Source organism: Thrips palmi, unplaced genomic scaffold, assembly GCF_012932325.1.
Source record: "Thrips palmi isolate BJ-2018 unplaced genomic scaffold, TpBJ-2018v1 HiC_scaffold_16, whole genome shotgun sequence".
In the NCBI taxonomy this organism is placed as follows: Eukaryota; Metazoa; Arthropoda; class Insecta; order Thysanoptera; family Thripidae; genus Thrips; species Thrips palmi.
In genome coordinates, this window is record NW_023144625.1 from 16,554,766 (window position 1) to 16,566,551 (window position 11,786).

Consider the following 11,786-nt stretch of genomic DNA (forward strand, 5'->3'; position numbering starts at 1 on the left):
TTACATCTTATTATTGTGGGAGAGATGCACTTTTGCACTTTGATAAGATACTGTAGGTCAATGCCAATTAGGTGGGGTGAGGTAGGAAGAGATAAAGATAATGCGAGAAAGACATACTTTTGTTTAGTTTTATTTTATTATCAGCACATGCCAGGCCCAACAGATACACATGGAAAGTAGTTTGTTAAAATTCTACTTCAGCCTGCATTATATGAAGACTAAAGTAATAAAGTAAAGAATATAGATGAAGCTTAAAATTAACAAGGCACTTGTGATGAGATGATAGAAAGTGTAAACAAATGGGTCAATGAGAACGAGATTGAATAAGGCACATGATGTGAACAGGAAATTTCATAAATACAAGACAAACAAGCTGATATGAGTTGATTCATTACAATCAGCAGATTCGAACAGAATTAGCTTTGCCAACCACAACAATAAGCCCTTCATCTTGAATGTCTTTAAGGGCATCTTCAAACATTTCTCGATTAACTTGCTGCAAGGGAGAGAGAGAAAAAAGAAGCCATTACTGGGACTGTACAAAACTACTGACATATGGTTCAGATTTTGTAAAAATATTTAACTTACGAATTCAGTGCAGCTCTCTTTGAGATCTTGATGAAGCCTTTGATAGCCCAGTGTCTGAACCTTGCCTCGGTTCCTCAAAATAATCTTGTTCAAAGCTTCCTTGACTGCCACACGCCTCTTCCTGGCAGCACTGCTCATACCAGTTGTGAGAATACCAATGTCAATTTTACCAGATATAGGATCTGTTGCAGACTGTTTCAATGCCTCCCGGTGAAGCCTAAAAAATCATTTTCAATATGTGATAATTAAGTAATGCAAAAGAGAGGTAATTAATTTAGTAGCACCATAGTAAGTAAGTATACACACCTGTATGCTTCTTCAACATCTTCAACATCAACAGTTTCAGAAAAGCGAAGTTTGGCATGAGCTTCAGCCAACCGAATCAGTGATTCCAGCTGTCTGGGATAGGCTGAGACTTGTCCTCGGCCGGACCCAATACGGCGCATGTCTACATATGACTGAACTAGTTTTTGAGAGGACTCATCAGTTAGCTTTGGCTTGATGTGCTCCTTGGCATAAGCCAGGTAATCTCGCATAATGCTCATGTCCTGCAAAAAAATTTATTACAAACATGGCTGCAACTTAAATTACACAATTAGAGCAAAATTAAAGGACAAACCATCAATTCATCTTCCTCTTCATCCCTAGTTTTGTAGTACAAAGAAACCAAATGGCGGGCTAAACGGCGATCAAATAGTTCATTTTGAGGGTCCAGCATAAGGAAAATAAGATCAAATCTAGTTGCAAAAATTGAAGAAGAAATAAATCAATAAGCAGGTCTTAAAAGATTAAATAGTCAATTGTTGTTAACGCTTGGCAATTTACCTGGACATTAGTGTATGAGGTAACATAATGTTCTCAATGATAGTTTTATTCTTGTTCCACTGAGACTCCACTGGGTTAGCTGCAGCAAGGATAGATGTTCTGGCATTCAGTTGACAAATAATACCAGCCTTGGCTATACTTAAAGTCTGTTGCTCCATTACCTTTGGAAATAAGAGACAAAAATGAAACATTAGAGAATACAGGCCATACTGATTTATAGGTAGATTGAGTGAAGCTTGAGCTTTTGCTCCCACAATGTGTGAAGCACAGTGTTAAGTTTGATCGAAGGAAGGCCAAAGACTTTGAGACATTTACCTCATGCAACACACTGCGAGTAGAATCATTCATTTTGTCAAACTCATCAATGCAGCAAATACCATTGTCTGCCAGTACTAAGGCTCCACTGAAACATAAATTTTATTGAAGAAACAAATTTCCATATCTGTTTAGTTTTGATTCCAATGATCTCTTATCTTACGTTTGGAGAACAAGCTGCCTTGTTTCAGGATCTTTCGTGACATAGGCAGTCAGACCAACAGCTGAGGATCCTTTTCCAGAAGTGTACTGGCTTCGGGGAACTAAGTTGTATGCATACTGCAGAAGCTGTGACTTACTAGTACCTGGGTCACCACAAAGGAGGATGTTCAGTTCTGATCTAAAATTAAAATCAAGGACAAATGTTAAACATCAACAAGATAGACAAGATAATTTTAAAATTGCATAAGTCATTTACCTGAAGTTTGTGCGACCAGAAATGGGGTGAGATTTTTTGGTGCCACCAAATAGCTGGAGAAGAATTCCTTTCTTGATGTCTTCATTCTCATAAATGGATGGGGCAATAGCCCGTGCAAGTCGCTCATAAATGTCCTCTCTTTGAGCAAGACGTTGCAGAAGCTCCACTCGCTCAGGTGGGAATCTGTGGTCCTTTCTAAAAAACAAAAACAACAATAAACCCCAACACATCGAAAATTAACAAAACAAACAGAGTTGACAGACGCATGCCAAGCTAAGAAAAGAAATGTGTCTTACCCTTCTTCATCTTCATAAAGCCGCTTCGAATCTACCTTACGGAAGTGCACAACGTCAATATGAGTCTTGTAGACGGACCGAACATTGCGCATGCGAGGGTTTACTTGCATGGAGACAGCTCGGTAAACACCAGTAACAGTGACACGATCACCAGGATTTACTTTATCCACTAAATCATTGTGGGCATACAAAACCACTGTATGCGGAGTCTGGCCAGGTGGCATATCATCTATTAAATTGAAACCAAGAATTCAGTTAATATCTTAGAAAAGACATTAATAAAAATTAGATTAGACAGGAACAACATTTATACCTGGTGATTCTTGTAGCTTGATCATTTGCTTATCAGTGAACTGAGACCGATTGTGAATAATTTGGAAGCAGTGGTTGGTATTACAGTTTGTGCAAAGCGTAGGCTCTGCAATGCGACCTCGATCAATTTCCACAGCAGTGGAGAAGGCACAAACAATACATTTGAAGAAGGCTTCACGCATTTCAGGAACAATGCTTGAAGTACGAATGACCATTCCACTAATAGTGATGAGTTGATCAATATCTGCAATGAAGACCACAATTTATTTGATTGCACACATTGATAGCACAATTTGAACACTAGAACCAAAAACTATACCTTCTGGATTTAACATTCTCATATTTTTAGTTTTGGCAGCATTGAATGGTCTCACTTGAATTTGACTGTCAATAACTGCTGCAGGGAAACGCTCAAAGAACATTTCATTCAGTGCCATGTCAAAAGTGGGAATAACTTCTTGAGGATAGCGAATCAGCTGGGTGTAGAGCTCCTTGTCAAAGGTTTCCAAATGAGAACAGTTGACATTCAAGCATTGCTCTTCTGCAGCATGAATCTGAGGAATTAGGAAAAATGAATGTAAGAAAAATGACATTTAGTTATGTAAAATAACTGATCAGATCAACAATGTGTCAATGTCAAGTCAAACCTCATCAAGTTTCTGGAGGTAGAGAGGAGCATTCATATCCATATCATTAGTGACTTCATCTTCCTCTGCGTTGGGATCCACAAATGTCAGAATGAATCTCTTGAACTTGTCCTTGCAACGATTGACCACAACATCTGTTCCCCAGATGACAAGTTGGGGGGCTGCTTGTTCCCCTTCAGACGCATCAACAGCACCTCCATCAGAAGGGGGCTCAATCTGAAAACAAAAGTAATGTATAGACAATGGTTTAAAAATTTGTAACACAAACAGAAACAGTGATGATTGAGCTCAATGAAATAAGTACAGGATCAGACTGCAGGTTGACTTGACGGAGATGGCGATCAGGCCGGATGTCCGGACGAGAGCGAAGAGGTGTACCTCTTATACCGGAACGAGGAGTCCTGACAGAAGCCAGGGAACTTGGTGTTCCATAGTTCAATGGTGAACTCATCATCTCCATTTCACTGGCAGCTGCAATGAAATTATATTAATCATTTTTAGCACAAAAATTGCACAGAATAATTTTTTTTTCCCAGTATGTGACGTACCACCAGCAAACGGACTAGTTGCAGGCGGACCCATAAGATTGTCTGATGGAGTCAAAGGGTCAGATGCCTCCACAATAATGTCTGCATTTTCAGCACGACGTCCTTGCTGACCCCAGCGGAGTGGAGTAGACTCAGTCAAGTCTGAGCGCTCTGACTGTTGAGAGGACTTAGCTGGAGTTGCTTTGGCTGGAGTAGCAAATGTAACATCCTAAACAAAATGAAAATATTAAGAGGATAAGAGAAATTTCAAACAAAACAGCAATTCAATTTTAAAGAATCAAACCTACATCATCATTGGCTGCAACTCGTCTTCTTGAAGGAGTGCCTGTTTTTGCAGGAGTACGATTTTTTCCTGGAGTACGTACAGCTTCATCTTGAGCAGCAGCAGCTAGTACAATTCAAAGGAGGAAACGTGAACAAAGTTCTGAATCTTTTCAACATGTAGCGGAAGGAACTGAGACTATACCTTTCGCTGGAGTGTTTCTCGTAGATCTGGTAGGAGTGCCAGTGACGTTGGTTCCATTAGAAGACTTGAGGGGCGTCTTCTTTTTGGCAGAAGCAGCACTCCTCGTAGACGGTGTGAGAGGCGCGTCCTTCTCGGGCGTCTTGGCCTTTGTAGGAGTCGGCATGTCGCTTGTTGAATAGATTCAACCCAAAAAGCTGAAAGCACAACGCACAGCTGTAGGAGACTAGGCCAACTGGTCAACAAATATTTTACATCTTTGACCTGCTACTTTAATACGCAGCATACATTAACTGCTGACACCACTAGGCTACCAGATTTGATCAAAAAGCTAATATTCTATTCTAACGATATTTTTTACTCAGTTCGGACGTCAACGAAAATGTCTGCTACCCATGGAACAGAAACAAAGACCTGTGGAGCCGGTGGTTTCATCAATACCCAGCAAAGGCACGAGTAGAAAAACCACTGATTCCAAGGAATCCTTACAGTAACAGATTCGAGGCAACAAAAGACAAACATATTTACCAAATAAACTGAAGATTGAACAAGATTTTTAAAAAAATTAAAGAGAAACGAACACGGCTAAGGTGTTGTGACTTCACACACCGAAACCGCGGGAAAACATTTGTTTGTCTTTACATCTTCTTGGTATGATGGCTAAGACACGAAGGAGCTCATGACCTTCAAAGTTTCTAATTCCGAATGTGATCCCTAATGGTTCTTTCTCTGCTCTTACTACAAATCATACAATGAAAAAATAGAGAGAAGATCGGAAATGCTCAGAATCCAGCAATGAACAAAACAATTTCGTATCTCCCCACTTCGAAGCGCCCCTACCGGATCATTGCCGTACTTCATTGATTTGTGTTTTGTTTTTACCCATAACCTCCAATTTTGCATGGTGGTGAAGTCTCTTGTTGATAAACAACGCCTGTCTATAAATCTGAAAAATTGAAAGAACTGCGTTGACTGTTTATTGTTGAGTTAAAAACCGAAAACAAAATGCGCTACGGACAAATTGTTCTCGGCCCTGCTGGAAGCGGCAAGGTGTGAAATCATACCCATTCATTTATTCATTTCTGCAACATGATGCAAAGTTGCTGTTTCCTTTTCTCCGTGAATCAATGCCTGTCAATTTTGATGTTATGAATAATAGTTTGAACGCTTTCCTCTCCTTTCTTTTGTCTGCAGTCAACATATTGTTCAACTATAGTTCGACATGCTGCTGATGCTCGGAAGATTGTCGAAGTTGTTAACTTGGACCCTGCTGCCGAATACTTTGATTATGAGCCTTTGGCAGACATTCGTGAACTCATCCATGTGGATGATGCCATGCAGGATGAAGATATGCACTTTGGTCCAAATGGGGGTTTGGTCTTTTGTATGGAGTAAGTTAAACGCTAATTCTCCCACTTTCCTCTCTTGTATGCAGACGCTTTTAAAACTGTAATTAATTTATTTTGTGCTACAGGTACCTGTTAGAAAATCTTGACTGGCTGGAGGAACAGTTAGGAGATTCAGACGATGACTACATTTTATTTGACTGCCCTGGTCAAATTGAATTATACACACACATGACAGTCATTCGTCAATTTGCTGAAGTGCTGACTCAAAAATTGAATTTTAGATTGTGTGCAGTGTTTCTATTAGATTCTCAGTTTTTAGTCGATGGCCCAAAATTTCTTTCTGGTACAATGACTGCACTATCAGTCATGGTTAACTTAGAATTACCTCATTTAAACATCATAACAAAAATGGATCTCTTGTCAAAAGCTGCAAGAAAGCAGTTGGATAAGTAAGTAATAATTTTTTTTTTGTCAAACAAATTAATCTATTACCAGTATGAATTTTTTGGTCACTTGTCTCATCTCCTATGTTATTTCCAGTTACTTGGAGCCTGATCCACACGTGCTTCTCAGTGAACTTGCAGATTCTTCATCCAAGTGGAATCAGAAACATGCAAAGCTTTCTGAGGCCCTTGGCAAGTTAATAGAAGATTACAGGTGACAAAAATTCTGTTTTGTTATGAGTAGTGATTATAGCTACAACTGTACTTTTGTGAAATGACTTGTTCTGATCTATTTTTAGTTTGGTGCGATTTTGCCCTCTCAACATTCGAGATGAAGAAAGCATTGCAGATGTCTTGCTCACTATAGATAATATCATCCAGTATGGAGAAGACAATGATGTGAAAACAAGAGATTTTGAAGAACCTGACCCTGATGATAATGAGGAATCTGCAGATGCCTTTAACATTTAAAGTAAGAGGAGAATTTCTGCCTTGAACTGTGATACTGCATCATCCTTTTGAATTTTTACTCATACTGCATATGCGCAAGTTTGATCAATTAACAGAAAACTGTGTAAAAATGATTGAATTGTAAATAAATTAGTTTTGCTCATTTATGTAAAAATCTCTTGTTCATGTATTTCATGGTTCCTTGCTTACAGATGAAGATGACTTCTCTTTTCTTGCTTCCTTCTTGGTGTTGACGTATGATTGGAAAGTTATTTCTTCATTCATTTCAGAATCATCTAAGATAAAAGAGAACAGAAATAAATAATGTTTCCACTTTTTTTTCTTTTAAATGCAGATCAGAACATCATACCCTCTGGTTGGCCCTCCTCTTCACCATCCTCATCTTCACTGCTTTCATTGGCTGGGTGCTTTAAATAAATATCAGCTAGATCTTGACCTCTACCAGCTGATGTGATCAGTGGAACTGCTGTGCCCAAACCTTGCTCAGAATCCAAAGCCAGGTTCTTAAGTTTTTCCTCAGCTTGAGCAGCTTCATCTTTTAGCTTTTCAGTTCTAAGTTTTTCCCATTCGACTCGGTAGTCCCTGTTCCAGAAAAAATCGTTATAAGCCTGCAATAATGGGATGAATGAAATAGTAACTGAAAGTTTAGACCAACTTTTTATATTCTTCTGCTGCTTCATCAACAAGTTTGAATAACTCCTCCATCCCTTGACCAGTGTATGCTGACACACCACAACACCGAAGGCCAGAATAAAACTCGTCCAATGCCAAAGACATTGACCGTGTAAGATTTGAAATGTAAGATGTTTCACTTTCCAGTGCATCTTGGAAAGTCTCAAAATCTCTCATCCAGTCCACTGCATATGCATTATCGACAACATCAGTCTGCAAAATTATTATTATATTAAAGAAGATGACAAAGGTTATTTTTTAAAATAATTGACTGGATTACTCACCTTGTTCATAACAACAATAAATGGGAGTTTAGTTTTATACAAAATTGAACAGGCATAGAGCATGTTAGACATAAAAGTTACAGGACTGACACTTCTCACTGTGTCCATTACATAAACAACAACAGTGGGGAAAGAAGATGCTAATGCCTCAGTGATGATGGTTCCTGATGCTGACCAAGTAAAAACTTCAATTTGACCAGGAGTATCTAGTATGGCATATTTGTGTGTGGAGGATGCTGCATGCAACAGTTTGAGCACCTAGTTGGGGGGAATGATTAAGCACATTTTAAAAAGGGAATTCTCGTAACACGGCACGTGTATGATTGACGTGTATGATTGACGTGTATGATTGACATGTATGATTGTACTAGAAACTGACCTGATCAAATTTGGTTGAAAATAGATTGAGCGAAGTGACAATACCCCCATTTGGACCAAGGCCATACTGCTTCATCACCTCTTTATACTTTACAGTATCCCTGATGTCTGCAAAATCAAAACATATTTGTAATAAATAAGAAGTTTCCAACATACATTAAAAACACAATGAAAAGTAATTCACCTATATTAGTGATGTATGGGACTTCAGCGCAAGCTGGGTCTAAATTTACTACATATGGTGCGGTCTGTTTGAAGTGCAAGAACGTCTGCATGCGTTTCACCAAAGATGTTTTGCCCGATCCTGCCATGCCGAGGATTATCAAATTGATGGGCTGTGTTTTGCTTGTCTCACTGCTGCTTGATGCTGACGGCTCTTGAACATCCATTTTGGAGCTTCCCGCATCCCCTCCAGAAGCCATTGAATCAGTCCTGAAAATTATTGGAGCGCTGTATTATGGCAACCTGAAGCTTCTTTCCTGATCAAACCCAAACAGTAATATTGGATGAACTGAGTTGAGAAGAATGGTTATTCTATTTAATGCAGAAGATGAAAGAAACAGCCTTTGATTCAGAGGTTGCAACGAATTTTATCATGTCAAAACAAAGAATCATAACCTGGTAAATGAATGAAGTCTCTCTTCCGCGTTTGTCACAAAGCAATTAATGATTGTTTGTGGTAAAGCAATGATAAGCACGAAAGTCTCAATCAAATTCAAATGAAATGATGAATGTCGAGATTACCTTCTCAAATTAAACCGAAAAATAAGTAAACGGAGGCACACGTGAGACTGACAGCCTACAAATCCTGCCGACTGGTTTGTTTTGGTGACGTTCGTTTGTTTTCCCTTCAACAACTTAAATTTGAACAAGTATCCATAAAACATGGCTCACAGCGACGTAATGAGGTCTCATTTTCTCAAAAGTTAAAGAATTGATTAAAATATAGTAACGCTTTACGGAAAAGTTCTATTTTTATCCATCTAAAGCAATGGAATTTCGATGGTTTCGTCATGTTAGGTTGGCACTTACCCGTGGCAAGCCGGGAAAATTCATGCCTCATCCGACGAACATCGATCGGCCTCTTTCGCCCTCCGACCGCCTCGTGGGTCGCGGCCACCTGTTCATTCATTGCGGTGGCATCGGATCGGATCGGCGCGGCACCGACCCGCCCGGAAATCCCAGATCGCCCGTCCCACCCCAGGGCACCCCAGGGCCGCGAAGTCCCAGCGCGTCATCGAGAACCACAGGACCACTGCAGGACTTTCCTTTCCTACTTTGTACGAGTTCGGGCGCAGCGCGCAGCACCGAGCGGTCCTGGTCCCTGGAGTTGATCCTGTCTCTAAACTGCAACCGGCTGGCTGAAGGCGATGTGGGATGAACAGCCGTCCCCGAGGGTGAGTAGAGTTTGTTTACTTTATCTGTTCCAATGGCATGAGTTTTATTTGAGTTTTGTACCTCGACAGACTCCCATCCTTTACCATTGGCTTTCGGAGGATGCCTTCCAATTTGTGCCTGGAAATGGGCCCACTCCTTCTCCGCAACTATTGACGGAGGACTTTAGCACTCCTCAGTCAGGCAGGGACCGAAGTTTTGTCATAATACCCCTACACACTCCTCCCAAGCAGCAAGGAAAGGTTGCGAAGGTAAGTGACACATTATTTGGTTGAGGTGGGTGGTACGAACTAAAACATCTTATGTATTTAATTCTATATTGCAGCCATCCCATGACGCTCCCCTGTACCACTCACCTGTCATTTGCTTAGAGGATGGTACTCAGCCACATCGTAGATCACCAGAGAAGCGTTTCTACAGTCCAGGACCTATCTGCCGTATATGTCATGAAGGTGCAGTGAAGTGTTATGAGTATTAACTGTGTAAGCCAACAATGATTGCACTTCACTTCAAGTCATTCAATTTTGTTGTTTTTCTTTGATAGGTGATAAGGAAGAAACATTACTCTCGCCTTGTAATTGCAGTGGCTCAATGCTGTTAGTGCACAAGACTTGCCTTGAGAGGTGGCTTTCAACATCAAACTCAGATCGCTGTGAGCTATGTATGAAACAGCTACCTATACAGAGGGAGGCCCGACCGATGTGGCAGGTTGGTGATATCTTTCTTTGTGTTTAAGATGGTTATTTGTGTCTTATTTCATTTTGCAACTTTTTTATTTGCAGTGGTTCAGTATGGCTACCTCAAGTGATGGTCCTCAGGGCTTTTATGCGGATCTCACCTGTGTCATTTTGCTCACACCTCTCTGCATTCTCTCCATCTACCTCTGTGCCATCGGTGCTGCTGATTACATGAGACATGGTGTGTGGGAGGGAACTGGATTGGCTGCTCTGAGCTGCTTTCTCCTGGCTACATATCTCGCCTGGTGCTACATTACAATTAGGTGAGATTTAAAAAAGGTTTCTTAGAGTAACAACTTTGCAACTGTGGTTTGTTTCTCACTTGCTTCTTTGAAATTTAGATTCCATTTGCGATCTATCAAGAAGTGGAGAACAACAAATCAAGTGATACATTTAGTTGAGAAAGACTGCAGGCGGAGGGATCAAATTCCTCCACGGGTGTCAAATTCATCAACTCCACGAAGTACTGTGATTGTGAATAGTAATTGGAATTCGCCACCAGAAGTCAGGGTTTTCAGTACAGAAAATGAATCAACATCAGGTACAAACTCAGGAAGTCAGCCCAACGTTATGGATGCATCAATTAGAGGGTTTGATGTTCCAGCATTTTTATAATGTTAAGTGAATTTTGGCTGCTCCTATCCCAAAAAATTTTGCTTCTTTTTATGTATTTTACTTTTTGGAGATGGTTTATCTTTAATATTTGAAGCTGTTTCATTCTTTTGACATTCAGTATGAAAAGTATGGAAAGGGTTTTTAAGAAATTTACTATCTCCGCAACATTGTATCATTTTAATTTTTTAAAAATTGACTTGGTCAAGTAATTTAAAGTGTTCTCTCAAACATATCTATTGAAACATAGCATATCTAGTCACTTAAAGTCTTTTGAATTATTTTTGCACTTACTGTCAGATATAAGAATAAATTGTGATGCACACTTAAAATCCTTGGTTGCCTTTTGCATTGTGCCTGCGACATATTTGTCGCGAAGTCAGCCGACGCCCGGGCGTCCCAGTCCCGGGATGCCTCCGGGAATGCCACCCACTCCACCGAGGCCGCCACCGAGGCCGCCGCCGAGGCCCAGCAGCGGCGGGTAGCCGAGGTAGTTGGCGACGGGGGGAATCTGCTGCGGGCGCGGGACGGGCAGCGGCAGCACGGGGGAGCTGGAGTAGCCGCCGTACCACAGCAGGTTGGGCGGCAAGATGATGGGCAGGATGAAGGCCTCCGCGGGGAGCGCCAGCACGGCAAGCGCCAGGAGCACCTGCAGCAGCGCGAGCAGCGCCCAGGGGAAAGCTCTAGAGCTGCAGCAGACTCTAAGCCATCCGACCGTCCGCAGAGTGGCTGCTCGAATTCTACTCACCACCAGACGCAGTCGGGGACACAGCTTCATAGTGTGGCTGCAGCGCGCCCGGCAGTGAGCTCGCCCCTCAGGACTGTGCTCTACTTATCCACGTCCAGAGTGGACTTCCCCCACCTGTCGACGGGGAGTTCTCCAGACAATGAGAGCCCCCGGGCAGTGTCGCATTGTCACTCGTTCATATGAACATCCGAGTGAAGGACACATCTAGGATGATGATAATGGTGCACTAAACTATGCCATTCCTGGTTCAAATGTATGGAAAAAAAAAATCCCTGATTATGAGAA

General features: G+C 41.2%; 5 protein-coding genes across 9 annotated transcripts; 2 read left to right on the forward strand and 3 right to left on the reverse strand.

The window, feature by feature from the left end:
- Positions 1-114: 114 nt before the first annotated feature.
- On the reverse strand, positions 115-5,089 carry LOC117642484 (DNA replication licensing factor MCM4). Of its 3 annotated transcripts, none has more exons than XM_034380726.1 (17): positions 4,941-5,089; positions 4,416-4,609; positions 4,237-4,337; positions 3,950-4,157; positions 3,706-3,872; positions 3,402-3,617; positions 3,074-3,308; positions 2,756-2,998; positions 2,443-2,671; positions 2,147-2,341; positions 1,892-2,068; positions 1,729-1,816; positions 1,414-1,574; positions 1,208-1,325; positions 895-1,136; positions 589-805; positions 115-496 (listed from the first exon to the last, which is right to left on the reverse strand). In XM_034380726.1, exons 2-17 carry the CDS (start codon positions 4,576-4,578, stop codon positions 398-400), a joined length of 2,859 nt encoding a protein of 952 aa, XP_034236617.1. In that variant the 5' UTR covers positions 4,579-4,609; positions 4,941-5,089; the 3' UTR covers positions 115-397. The 3 variants fall into 3 exon arrangements, with proteins under 3 accessions (XP_034236617.1, XP_034236618.1, XP_034236619.1); XM_034380727.1 differs by lacking the exon at positions 4,941-5,089 and adding an exon at positions 4,774-4,862; XM_034380728.1 differs by lacking the exon at positions 4,941-5,089 and adding an exon at positions 4,701-4,808.
- A 184-nt stretch (positions 5,090-5,273) lies between these two features.
- LOC117642490 (GPN-loop GTPase 3) lies at positions 5,274-6,813 on the forward strand. The gene is made up of 5 exons (XM_034380736.1): positions 5,274-5,462; positions 5,607-5,803; positions 5,887-6,210; positions 6,302-6,418; positions 6,504-6,813. The coding sequence occupies exons 1-5, from the start codon at positions 5,418-5,420 to the stop codon at positions 6,673-6,675; spliced, it is 855 nt and encodes a 284-aa protein (XP_034236627.1). The 5' UTR covers positions 5,274-5,417; the 3' UTR covers positions 6,676-6,813.
- A 1-nt stretch (position 6,814) lies between these two features.
- Positions 6,815-9,253, reverse strand: LOC117642487 (GPN-loop GTPase 1). Of its 3 annotated transcripts, none has more exons than XM_034380733.1 (7): positions 9,042-9,253; positions 8,194-8,441; positions 8,011-8,117; positions 7,632-7,889; positions 7,331-7,560; positions 7,025-7,257; positions 6,815-6,950 (listed from the first exon to the last, which is right to left on the reverse strand). In XM_034380733.1, exons 2-7 carry the CDS (start codon positions 8,429-8,431, stop codon positions 6,847-6,849), a joined length of 1,170 nt encoding a protein of 389 aa, XP_034236624.1. In that variant the 5' UTR covers positions 8,432-8,441; positions 9,042-9,253; the 3' UTR covers positions 6,815-6,846. The 3 variants fall into 3 exon arrangements, with proteins under 3 accessions (XP_034236624.1, XP_034236622.1, XP_034236623.1); XM_034380731.1 differs by lacking the exon at positions 9,042-9,253 and adding an exon at positions 8,754-8,911; XM_034380732.1 differs by lacking the exon at positions 9,042-9,253 and adding an exon at positions 8,628-8,768.
- Positions 9,254-9,265: 12 nt separating this feature from the next.
- Positions 9,266-11,016, forward strand: LOC117642489 (E3 ubiquitin-protein ligase MARCHF3-like). Its single transcript, XM_034380734.1, has 6 exons — positions 9,266-9,406; positions 9,476-9,655; positions 9,730-9,856; positions 9,949-10,112; positions 10,187-10,404; positions 10,483-11,016. The coding sequence occupies exons 1-6, from the start codon at positions 9,380-9,382 to the stop codon at positions 10,754-10,756; spliced, it is 990 nt and encodes a 329-aa protein (XP_034236625.1). The 5' UTR covers positions 9,266-9,379; the 3' UTR covers positions 10,757-11,016.
- Positions 10,921-11,681, reverse strand: LOC117642493 (translation initiation factor IF-2-like). The gene is made up of 2 exons (XM_034380739.1): positions 11,502-11,681; positions 10,921-11,402 (listed from the first exon to the last, which is right to left on the reverse strand). Exons 1-2 carry the CDS (start codon positions 11,529-11,531, stop codon positions 11,133-11,135), a joined length of 300 nt encoding a protein of 99 aa, XP_034236630.1. The 5' UTR covers positions 11,532-11,681; the 3' UTR covers positions 10,921-11,132.
- Between the last annotated feature and the right edge of the window lie 105 nt (positions 11,682-11,786).